The sequence below is a fragment of the Corvus hawaiiensis genome, chromosome 6, assembly GCF_020740725.1.
Source record: "Corvus hawaiiensis isolate bCorHaw1 chromosome 6, bCorHaw1.pri.cur, whole genome shotgun sequence".
NCBI lineage: Eukaryota > Metazoa > Chordata > Aves > Passeriformes > Corvidae > Corvus > Corvus hawaiiensis.
This window is the reverse complement of record NC_063218.1, coordinates 30,470,001-30,482,840: the sequence shown is the minus strand read 5'-3', so window position 1 is coordinate 30,482,840 and position 12,840 is coordinate 30,470,001. Positions and strand designations below refer to the sequence as shown.

General features: G+C 37.5%; 1 protein-coding gene across 15 annotated transcripts in view; it reads left to right on the top strand.

The window, feature by feature from the left end:
• The window catches only part of DPH6 (diphthamine biosynthesis 6), a 230,753-nt gene that overhangs the window by 83,986 nt on the left and 133,927 nt on the right, over positions 1 to 12,840 (top strand). For 13 of the 15 annotated variants that reach the window (XR_007204465.1, XR_007204462.1, XR_007204463.1 and 10 more), the window contains 2 exons: positions 2,328 to 2,457; positions 6,708 to 6,882. Coding sequence is in view for 7 of the 15 variants with exons in the window: in XM_048308053.1 (XP_048164010.1) it covers positions 2,328 to 2,457; positions 6,708 to 6,882 (305 nt within the window). In the remaining 8 variants the exon portion in view is untranslated. Of the gene's footprint in view, positions 1 to 2,327; positions 2,458 to 6,707; positions 6,883 to 12,840 lie in introns of those variants that run through there. The other 2 variants (XM_048308062.1, XM_048308060.1) reach the window with 1 other exon arrangement.

Below are 12,840 nucleotides of genomic sequence, written 5' to 3'. Positions count from 1 at the left end.
CTGTTTATACATTTATTTTCTTAAACTCTCATATTAAACGTTTTTTAGATATGATTGGAAGATGACAAAGATCACTGTGCTTTATATAATATAAAGCAGCTCTAGTGTAGTTGTACCATGGCAAAGTTTTATAAGCTTGAAGGAAACTGTGGATTTTTATTACGTTAAAACTTAGTCTATTCTTAAATGCCACTTCCTGTAGACAGTTTGGGTACTGTATTTTGTGGTGCTCGGCTAGGGATTCTGGATAACCCCTTAATAGAAAACAAACAAAAAACCCCCCAACAAAGTAAAAACCAACCAACCAAAATCAATCAAAAAGCTGTATTTCAGTCAGTGTAACCTTTTGGGGCAGTTCTGCTTAAGTAAGGGTGAGTCTCACCTGATCATATTCTGTAAATGATTACAAACCATGAATTGCTTGAACTTCAACAGAAAGGCTTTAAGGTTTCCCTGTATATCCAGGCGATAGGCCATGAAAGAGTCTTTCCCTGAAAAACAGAAGTTGTGAAGAGCTTTGGTGGGTTGCTTACCCATTCGTCATGCATGCCTTTCTACTAGAGAGAGTGCTTTGGGAGTCAATTTTATTTTGATTGTAAATGGGAAGAAAGTTACTTAGCATTGTTCCTCTAATTCATGCAGGGGAAAAAGGGATAGTACTTTTACTTAGGAAATTTTTTTTTAAGTAGAGGTAGAAATTATGAATTTACCCAAATCACTGCCTTTAGCTTACTCTGTCCACAAATTACAGTTAGTTTGTTGGCTCATATATTTTAAATTTAGCGTAGAGATGTCTGTGTGTGCAAACGTATGTTATCAGTTGGTTGAGGTTTTTTTCCCCCTCCAGTATTTAATATAATGCTACAGAACTTTTAACTGCAGGCCTTTCTTCTTGACTAAAGTGCTGGCTGGAAATTTGAGAATTGTTCTTGTTTCCTCCTTAACTGATGATGTAACAGCTGGTACTGACCTAGTGATTGCTATCAGGTAGCTTTCAAATACATTTCTATTTCCATACAGAATTGCCATTGCTTGCTAATTTATCAGCTAATATTTCTGGACATGTATTGTGATTTCATAGAAGTTCTATGTCAACTGCTATATAACGTCTTACATCACTTCTGCACACTTTTTTTTCTCTAAGTGAGAGTTCCCCTCTTCATATTGCCATTGTTATTGGCAGTATGACTAAGTAAAGCTAAGACATTTAGAACAAAATTCAGTATTGGTGTGACCAAACTAATCTTTATGAAATTGTGCAAAATCCTTAACTGTCTTTGAAAGCACTGAAAAGTTTTACGCAAAAACTATGTTTCTCACTAAGGCAACAACCTTCAGAGATTGTCTATATACCTTTGTACTTCTCAACTGGAAAACAAATATATAAGTACATACATGTACACACTGTAACATTAAAGGGCAAGATCTCCAAAATTACACTGAGAAGAGCTTTATATGTCTTACTTAAATTAGGTCGCAGAGTACTCTCCTATTATATATGTTCTATATACAGAGAAGATTTTGTCTTCGAATAATTTCTATTGCTCATAAGCTACAAAAGAGACACACTGCAGAGCTGATCACGTCTTGTTATGTGATTGACTATGTAAGAGTAATACATTCTCTCTGAGCTCTGTGACTGGAATATTCTATGCATACACATTCAGAAGATCTTGACTTCTCAGTATCTCTTCTTTAGCTGTCTGCTTGAGCTTTCCTCTGCTCTCATCTTTCCTTCATTTCTCCTATGGCCACTTCTGTTTCCTATTGTCTGTCTTGCCATTTATAACTGTTTATGCAGAGATTATTATTGCAGTGAGAGTTTTTAAAAACAGCTTAGACAAGCATCCCTCTGGAATAGTGTATAAGTACTTGATCTTTTCCTTTAAGACAGCTATTGTCCTTTCCAGCTCTGTATTTTTGCAATTCAAAGTCCTTTGTAGATTACTATCTGTCATAGAATGAGCACCCCACCCCGAGCCCCCCACAAGGTAATCAAACTTATGGATACAAGTAATTTGGACTGTAACATATCTACATGCATGAATGCATGATGTGTTTTCATGGGGCAAGAATTCACTGCTGCTCAGAGTGGATAAAATTTATTTTGTAGTCTGCTTCTATTTGGAAAACTAATATGAGAAAGAATGTAATGAAAAAAATAGGTATTAAGTGGGGAAAGGTAGTATATAGCAAAATCTTCAGTCATGTTTAGACAACAGTTAGGTTATTACCAGTTGGTTTTGCTGAACAAAACCAGGATGCCTATGCTGTCTTTCTACAGACATTTAAAATACTCTAACAGCTATATTTTTTTTATCCTGCAGCTAATTTGACTTCAGAGGGATTGAAACTGAAGGATATTATTTTGGTTCATCTATATATGAAGAGCATGAAAGATTTCAGTGTTATAAACTCAGTTTATGGGACAGAATTTGGTTTGTGTCCACCAGCAAGGTAGGATTAGACTACTGCTATCGTATATTTATGATGCACTGTAATACACTGAATTATTGTTTCCATATATGTGAAGCATCTTACCAAATGTTTGTGAATCACAGAAGACGACTTTTTTTGCCTTTTGGAGTATTAACATCACAGCTGCTCATGTCCAAAACACTAGGGTTAGAAATTCTTGCTTTAATATATGCCATAGGGTTTACAAATGCCCCCTGATATGGACTTACAGAAGGATAATAAATGGTTTGCAAGTCTTAGTTCTTTTTGACTTGATTGAACTGACAGCTGTTTGTATTGCTGGGATTTTATTTGCTTTTCTTTTTTGTTTGCATCCCTTGACCTGTTGGCAGTGATTCTCTGAATGCAACCCTCTTTGCCACAAGGGCACATTGTTGGCTCATGTTCAAGCTGGTGTCCATCAGGAACCTCCAGTCCTTCTCTGTAAAGCTGCTTTTGCGCCCACAGAATATAGTGGACCTTGGGTTTGTTCCTTCCCCAGGTGTAGGACTTGCAGCTTCTCCTTGCTGAACTTCATGAAGTTCCTGTGTGCCTGTTTCTTCATCCTGTCAATATCCATGTGGATGGCAACTTGCCAAGGATACACTCTGCCCCATCATGCAGATTGTGAATGAAGATGTTGAACAGGAGCGGACCCAGTATAAGCTCCTGGTTGTTCACCTGTGAGACTTTGTGGCACTGATCCCACCCACTGAGCCTGGCTGTTCAGCCAGTTTTTACTCCACCTCACTCTCTGCACATCCAGCCCATGCATCAACAACTTCTCTATGAGTGTGTTACAGGAAAAAGTGTCAAAAGCATTACTGAAGCCTTACTACCAATTATCAAGTCTTCCTAAAAGTGATGAGGTCTGGAACCTTCTAGGTCTTTGTGACAAATAAAACTCACCTTGTTCTATTTATTTTGTTAAATACAAAAGCAAAATTGTTATCTGAGCAGTTGCTTGAGATTCACATCATGAGATACTGACAGTTATTTCAAAACTGTACTAATATATGTTGAGGCTGTTTCTTTTCTTCCCCTGCCTATAAGCACTTGGCTCTGGTTGAAGACAAATGCTGGATTAGATAGATCTTTGGCTCGATCCAGTGTGGTTGTTCTTAATGTTTGTGTTTCCCTCAGATAATCACAGTTAATGGATAGCTTAGCTGCACTTCCATGTTCAGTAAGAATTCAAGTATGAAAAGAAATTATACTGATAATAACACTTTTATTCATAGATCCACAAAGCATAGTTTTTTCAATATCTGTTTTACAGAATCTTCTATGTTGCATCCAAGTCTACATCTGATATAATGAAACTGCTTGGTGGTTTGGGTGGGCAGTATGTGATTCCGGTGTTGTTTGGGTGTGATAAAAAACACCTAGCCCATGAGTTGTGTTTTTTTTTTTAATTGTGCGTTAAAACTAATTTTTTTTGTATTTTTTATTGCATTCATCAAAATGGCTTATTTCTTTTTACAGTAATTTGTAATTTCTTTCAGTAATTTTTTATGCATCTGAGATAATATGCTGAGAATGCAGAACTGATATAGCTTGAAAAATTTCACTTGACTCATAGGTTAATACAGGTTGTAAGGGACCTCTGGAGGTCATCTAGTCCAACCCTGCTCTGAAAGCAGGGTCAACCCTGTGGTCATACCTCTTGTCTTCTTCATATTTTTAAAACCAACTGTTCAGCAATTTTCTAATGAAAAATACTGTATTTTATACTCTTATTACAGAATATGAAGTGTAATAGAGGCGTGTGAATATTAAGTGTAGCAAGACAAATAGTTCAAAGACATTGTAAAGATAATCATCATAGACTGACATTCCACTACACTGCCTGGGTGTCAGAGCCAAAGAAAGCAGAGAGAAGTTTCTTTGAGATGGTGACTGTAGACCAGGATTATTAAATCACAGAGAAATGGGAGTGTCGGCTGTGTATGCCTTCAGAGGAGGGATCTAATCCCAGTTGTAAGCTACACAAAATTATTCTCCATTTCTATATGTCTTAGGTTCTCTTTGTAATACTCAACTTCTCCTGATTTATCTTTCAATTCTTATGCCTGCATGTTTTAGGCCTCCACATTCACATAGCCAGCTACATAGCCTTCTGTCAGTAAGATAACAAGGTGGAAAGATTAGAAAGTTGTGGAAAAATGTTTTTTTAGTTTTATTTTTATGGAGCAAACAGTTTTCAGAGCATCATAGAATATCCTGAGTAGGAAGGGACCCACAAGGATCATCAAAGTCTAGCTTGTGGCCCTGCACAGGACACGTTGAGAGTCACACCCTGTGCCTGAGAGCATTGTCCAAATGCTTCTTGAACTCTGTCAGGCTGGTGATGTGACCACTGCCCTGGAGAGCCTCTTCCAGTGCCCAAACACCCTCTGGGTGAAGAACCTTTCCCTAATATCCAAGCTAAACCTCCCCTGACACAACTTCAGGCCACTCCCTTAGGTCCTGTCACTGGTCACCAGAGTGAAGAGATCAGTGCCTGCCCCTCCTCTTCCCCTCAAGAGGAAGCTGTAACTGCAGTGAGGTCTCCCCTCAGTCTTCTCCAGGCTGAACAGAACAAGTGACCTCAGCTGCTCCTCATATGGCTTCCCCTCCAGGCCCTTCACCATCCTCATGGCCCTCCGTTGGACTCTCTTTCTTTAATGCTTTATATCTTATATTGTGGCACCCAAAACTGCCCCCAGCACTTGAGGTGAGGCCGCCCCAGTGCAGAGCAGAGCAGGACAATCCCCTCCCTTGCCTGGCTGGGGATGCTGTGCCTGATGAACCCCATGACAGTGTTGGCCCTCCTGGCTGCCAGGGCACTGCTGAATCATATTCAACTTGCCATTGACCAGGATCTTCAGGCCCCTTTCCACAGTTTGTTGCATATTTGTTTATGTTGCATTTTGCCCCGAAGAAATATTATACAGCAGTGTGCATGGTTGCATCACTGCATTATGTACAGAGGCCTGGTTGTGGAAGTTCTCAAAAGCAGTATGCTGGAAGCACTGACTTGGGTGTAGATCTGCAATAAATTTGCAAAATTGTCTTGAAAATTTACCAGCCCAAGCAGAAAATCCATTCATCCATGCTTATGATGATGGTAATGAGGAAAAACTACTATATTTACATGTGAGAGGTGGGGAGAAAAGTAGTTTTCTTAGAAGAAATAAGCAAGATGAGAAGAATTTTATAAAGCTATGTTACATGATATGTAAAGAGAACAAGTAATTTTTTGTTGGATTCCTGCTGGGAGCTAAATTACTTTTTTATGCATGGACTGCAAATATAATTATTTTTCAGGATTTGAAATGTTGATTTCCCCACATAGACCCTCAACCCCCCTGCTTTTTAACTGGCCACGTGCAACACACGTCTGTCTGTTCATCAAGGCACTCAGTCTTCCTTGGAGGAAACAAAAGTGAACTTTATAAATGAATGCTTAAGTAGATTTTGAGTCCTGTCATATTAGTGTATCTGTCATGCAACTTAAAGTATAGCAGAAAAATATGCTAGTATTACAGATAACCTGTGAGAAGGTTGTGAAGGAACTGTAAGCTGCTCCTTTTTGGAAAACTTTGACACTGTCTCTCACATAGGCAAACTCAGGAAGTGTGGACTGGATGAGTGGACAGAGGTGGATTGAGAACTGCCTGAATGGCAGATCCCAGAGGGTTACAATGAGGGGCACAGGTTCTAGTTGGAGACCTGTCACTAACAGTGTGCCCCAAGGTTCAATATTTGGCCCAGTATTGTTTAATTTATTCATCAATGACTTGGATAAAGGTGCAGATCCCTCCTCAGCAAGTTCACAGGTGACACCAAGCTGGGAGGAGTGGCTGATACCCCAGAGGGCTGTGCAGCCCTGCAGAAGAACCTCTGCAGAGTGGAGAGATGGGCAGAGAAGATCCTTCTGAAATTCAGCAAAGGCAAGTGCAAGGTCCTGCACCTGGGGAGGAATAACTCTATGGACCAGCACAGGCTGGAGACTGAAGTGCTGGGAAGCAGCTCTGCAAAGGACCTGGGAGTCCTGGTGGACAAGAAGCTGTCTGTGAGCCAGCAGTGTCTTTGAAGAGATAACAGTGTTAATGCTAGCAGGTTAGTGCAATACCCTAACTTTAGCTATATGATCCTGGCAAAATTTCCTAAGATAGTGTCCAGACAAAAAAACCCCAGAAAATAAATGTTGAAAGTCGGTGCAAGCAAACTTCTGTTTGAAAAAAATAATTATCACGTGTTTTCAGAGTATGTGTGGAAACGCTGTTACCTGATGGAGTGCTGTTTTGCATTGACTGCCTTGCACATAAGTATGACATGGCAACGGATGATGTAGTACATGATGAAAAGCTGGTCATGCATGTACAGAGCATTTCCCACTGGGCCCCTGCCAGCATAGGACCTTACAGTCAGTCCATCAAGGTAGGAATTTTTGTTACTTCATGTGAAATACATGCCCCTTTAATGAAATGAATAGAGTTATAAAGTCACCTTCTCTCTCTTCCAAATGTGCAAAAGAAAATGTGTAAAAAAACCAACAGCATTTTGAATTTGTTTTTAAAACTTATAGGCGACTTAACTCTCATCAGTTCTTCATTTTGTGATTATAAAACTGGTTAAATTATTCTTTTCAGAGAATCTCAAGAACAGCATACTTCTGTTGTATATTATAATTAGAGAAAAAACCTGTCATACATATACTTTTATAATCTGCCTAGAATATAAACAGAACTTAGGAACAGCTGAGGATATTTCAGTTTCCTTGTTAAAGCTCAAACTTTTTTATAGGTAGAGTCAATCCTAAAATGCTTATTTAATTAAATCCTTTTTGAGGCTTGTGGTGCTGCTTAACCATTTAAGAGAACATCAAGGTTGAAGAACCGTTCTGTTTTTCAAAATAATAACAAACTGACCACAATATTACATACTATTTAGAAGTATGAAAAGGAGGCAGTAAAGAATCATGGAAAAGTGGCCCAAAAATTTGCATTAAAATATTTCTCCTAATATGGTATTTTTTTGTCCTGCTACTACCATTCTGACAGTTGGTGAACTGTCTCAACCTTTTCAGTTGCAAAAAATATATGCCTATCTTACCAATACTCTTCTCGAGTAATACATTGTCCAGTGTTGTGCAGACTGATTTAAGCAAGATGTTGTGACATCTGTTTAAATTTCCTGAAATTTTTTGAGTCTGCAAACCTAGTATATTGACCATTGACACTGACCGCACCGTAATTAAGCCTCTCCTGGTGGGAGAGATCTTGGAAAGTCCTTGCCAAGAGTTTGAGAGACAAACGGGACTCTCAGCCTTTGCTGCTTCTTGATAGTTGTTTGTTAAGTCTTATCAGAGAAATAGAGCCACTAGCGTGACCCAGACACAGCACAGAGCAGAGAATGCAGGAGAAAGCCAAATTATCAAGATTACACAGCCTTTTAAAGGTAAATTAACCAATAGTTACTAAAAACGTACATTATTTTTACTTTTCTGCCAATTATTTAGTAACACAGCCAGGAACTGCAGAATTCTTTGTCCAATCATCCCAAACTACTTTTACTGCAGAATATGGAGTGGTAGTAGAAGAAGAAGAAGAAGGTTTGGAGAACAACAACAATCCTCCATTTTGATGTTTTTTGCTTTTATCTATTTACTACATTAACAATCCCAAAACCTCTAAATTTTTCACCCTGTGACAATCTTACGTAGTATTCTATCACCTAGTTTACACCAGTGTAGATTCTAATTCTTCCCAGATAGTGGGCAGTGTTCTCCAAGGACGAAGGTCAAAAACAGTACTGTCCAGGGGGTAAAACCCTTCAAAACAGGCAGAGAAATATTCTCTGCACTCTGGGTTCCTACAGCCATGCAATTTTACTTTGTTTTGTTTTTGTACTATTTTACAGATCATTTCAGGAACAGTATTTTGCTTCAGAAGCTCATGTAGAATTTGTTTTATTTTCAGGAGGAAATGTTGGTAGATTACTATATGAATCTTGTTGTTACAGGAAGGTGGGTTTTTATCATCCCTCTATATCCATTTTTCTTGAGAAAGCAGGAATTTGGTTTATTAAACTTTATTGCCTTCAGTCTTAAACTTTAATGATCATAACTGTATCATATCATGCATAATCCTTCAAAGATTAAAATTAATAAGCTTCGCATCTTTGTTATTTGGAGAAACTTCTCTAACATTGCAACTATTCTCTACGTCCTGGAGCTGGCATCAACTAAATTCAGAAAAGCATGTCAATGGAAAATTGCTTCAGTAACCCAGTGAAAAATCTCACGCTGCAAATGTCAATAAGCAGGTACTGCTAGATCTTCTGGTGGTATGGGACAGTCAACATGCTGAAGCAAAAGTTCGTATCTCTTCAAATACAGTGTAACCAGTAACACTGGTCAGCAGTTCAGAGATTAAGGAAAATTTTTCACTGATGGGTTTTGTTTTGCTTTATTTTCTTTTACCCTCAAGAGAACATTTTAGTTGAGCAACATTATCTTCTTAAACATAATTTTCCAAAATTAAAATCTTCTTTGGATGAGTATTCAGAACTAAGGCTGTGTATGAGCAGGTATTAAGCTCTTAAGGTCACCAGCAGAAGTAAGCACTTCAGTATATTTTAGGAATGGAATATATTTTCCAGAATAAATAAGGAAGGAACAAAAGTGGGTTTTAATCTTTGTAATTAACAAATTTTTTTAAAATTATACAAATTTTATGATGATGAAATGTTTATTAGTCTTTTATGATTGAGGAACAGAAGCCTAATGATCCTAAAAAAGTAAATGTTTATTACTCTTACGTTGTATATCTGTAGAGTTTGTTTATTTTTTCCTTGACAGCAATTGGACAATTAAATTTTTGTCTTTTCAGTCCAATAGGAAGTTTTGTGGATACTGGGGAGTCATCATGTATTTTTGTACAGTGTTTTTGCTGAGTTCAGAATAGACCATAGACTAATATTCAGGATGTTGCTAGTTGGGATTGATGTGCCCTGGCATGTAAGAGCAGAGCTGGCAGCAGAAAGATGTAGGTAGTTCATGCAAACTATGGAATTCACACTTCAGGCTCAAAAATCACGCAGCAGAGCATCATTTCAATTTGGTAGGGATCTTTCAGGATCTTGCCAACAGTGCTATGAGGACAAAAAGTGAAGGTTTGGAATTTAGCGTGAGAATGTCCTGACCTCAGTTTGATAGACACCAAACAACAGTGGCAGAATGAAATTAGGATTTTCAAATTACTTATAGCAAAATTCATCTTCTTTTGGATTAACATTCTTTCTCTTCTGGGATTAACATTCTATAAAAACAACTTCAGTGTTTCTCCTTGTAAGAAGTAGACATGAACTGTTCGAAGATACAACAAGACATAATGTATTTTGTACATGTGCCAACATATATGCATCTGTTACTTGATTATGTCTGCTAAAACCTTTAACTTGCCTCATGACCTCAGTTCTTTCCCTGTGAGAGCTGCCAGATCCCAGTTTCAACCATCCTTGAGGCATCTTTTCCTCTTTTTTTTTTTCACTATCTTAAGCCAGTAGCTTCCTTCCCATCCTTTCCTTTTGTGATTCTACAACAGTTTATTATATTATGCCATATCTAGTACTATCGGAATAGAATACCTTCCAGTGGGTGGGGGAAAAAAGTGGTAGTCAGCTGTTCTGAGTCTAAATAATGTTCCTTTAGGTTTGATACTTGGGATGGTATTCTTAGCATTTTAGTCAACAACTTGGACAAAAGCATACCTAGCAGGATGCTATTGGATGCTAGTGGATTACAGTAATCTGGATAGTGCTTGATGCACTGATGGGCATGGCTGCCATTCCAAGGTACCTAGACAAGCAACTGATAACAGAAGCCTCACGAAATTGAACAGAAATGATGGAAAAGTCCTGTAGCTAGGACAGAATAGTCCCATACAGCGGTGTAGGAAAGGAATTGACTATTTAGATAGTAGATCTGCAAAGAAGTTACTAGAGGCCATGATTGTCAGCATTATAAATGTTAGTTGGAAGTTCACCATTGCAGCAGTGAAGGCTGACTTAATACAAGGCAGCATTAGCAGGACTGTAGCAGGAAGGTCTTCAAAACCTGACTGCACAAGGTCCTCATCAAACTGTTCTAATGTCTAAGTTAGTCCTGCTCTAAGCATGAAGTTGAATTAGGTGACTGTAGAAGTCCTTTCCAACTTAATCTTTTTTCACATTCTACATTTCATATTAAAATTACAGATTTATTGACAGAGTAACAGAAAGGAAATATAATTATTGAAAAAAGGAAGTCATTAGTATAAAATTGCTCTTCAGGTAGTGGAGATCATTAATGGTGCTGTATGGAAGAGCACTTAAGACATGGTAATTTTTTTGTAGATGAAAGCAAGCAAGTTGTACTCCAGTGCCACTGGCACGCATACTATTGTGTAAGAAGCCTCATCACCAATATAAATGTTATTGTTGTTTCTTCCCTAGGCATTGACAGATAAAAAAATAAATATATAATATTAGGGCAACTTGGAGACTTCTAAATTGTGTGGAGACCGTAAGTGTGCAAGTCAGGAAACAGTGGGACAAAACTGAGCTCTGTATGTTTGTAAGTCATTTATTTTACATGCCATATGCTTCTTAGCTGGAGATCAAGAAACCTGACTATAAACATTGTATCTAATTAGAGCCATTGGACATAATGTGAATTAAAGCTGTCTGTCACCACTGAGGTATGAGGAATACAATCACACCCAGTATCAGGAAGTCTACTAAATAGCAGGGAATAGTTGTATTACCTCTTGGAGGGTGTTCTCAGCTATGTAGTTCCACTCTAATGATGAGACGTGCTAAAAAGAAACATTAGGGAGAATTGAAACTGCTATTTTCTTTTAAGTAAATTCTCACTTCAGTCAGAAGTTGTGGTTCAGGCCTCAAGACATGCAAAAATAGATGTCAGTTGTTGATAGTGATGTTGAGAATGGGATCAGTTATCCCTGGTAAACTACCTGGTGCAGTTAGAGTGCTTAAGCTGGCTGTTTAAAGGCAAAATTATAGTTACTTTTTGGGGGTTTGGATCCAAGCTTCTTGCTTTCTTTGAAGCTGAAATATGAAGAAATACCTAGAGATCTGAGGTAGCAGATAGCATGAAGGACAAAGTGCAATTTTTTTTCTTTCTTTTTATTTGTTGGTTGGTTTGTTTTTCCACTCACTGGGAAGAAAACCAAGTCTACCATCTTAATCTGTTCCAAGACATATTAGTATTAATTAATATTACTGAATTATTACACAAGTGCATAGTAAGTGATGTTCTGCATAGAATGCTTTAGGGCTTTTCATTTGCACTTCAGCATCATTAGGGCTATGTTCTAGAGAAATTGAGTGAGGATGGTATGTAATACAAAATTTACATGCTGGAAAGAATATTTTAGCATATATATCTTGGAAAGAATTTTCTGCTGAAAATTTTATATGTAGTTTACAAGCACTTAAAATCAGTCATAATGAGTTGATTTAAAATTACTGTATACAGAAAAGTCGAGCGAAAAAATGTTAGCATGTCTGGAAATGGAAAATTCCCAGATTAGAAATATCTCAGAGGATAAAATCTTCATCTTCAGTTTCACAGTCCAGAGGAAATGTTTAAAACTGTTACAGTGAAATTTGTAAAAACAGTATTGCTTAGTTACAGAATGACTGCTTGTTGTGATTGTGCTCTTAGTCTGGAGGTTTGAACTCATTTAGAGGTAGGGGATTGAGAAAGACCTGAATATTAAGAGCTTGTTAGCTTTCAGTATTTGCATCAGTAGTTGATTTAGGCAGTTTGATATTTCCTGATATCTTTGTATGGTTTGATAGGAAGCATGATACCCTCAAGTAGATTACCAAACATACTGTTATTTCTTATGACTCAGTCCTAAATCTTGTCTCCCTGGTGTATTTCTTCATAATTCATTCTTTTCCTGTATTTTGTTATTGTTTGCATAAATCAGAAATGAGGGGTTTACTTTACCATTACTGTAATTACTAAGTGAATTTTTGTAGTGAAGAGCAAACTGTGTAGTTAAAACCAAGTGATCTGTCATTTTCTGAGAGTCAGAAGTTATTATACAAGTGTTTTTCAAATGGTGCTGATTTCTTACTTCATTGATACCATGAAGTCTGATCCAAGGGGCTATTTAGCTAAGAATATCATCTTCCTGAGTTTATCAGTTTGAAGTAATTACTCAAAATTATTGCTCAAAAGTATTGCTTTGCCAAGGAAGGGGCCACAAGGTTTAATTCTGGGTGTGCTATTTACAGATTAATTAGGACATTTAACTTCATTTTTATTACTAAAGAATTAATCCTATAAAAATTAGTGATCTCGAAGGAGTCAGTTGTCAACTT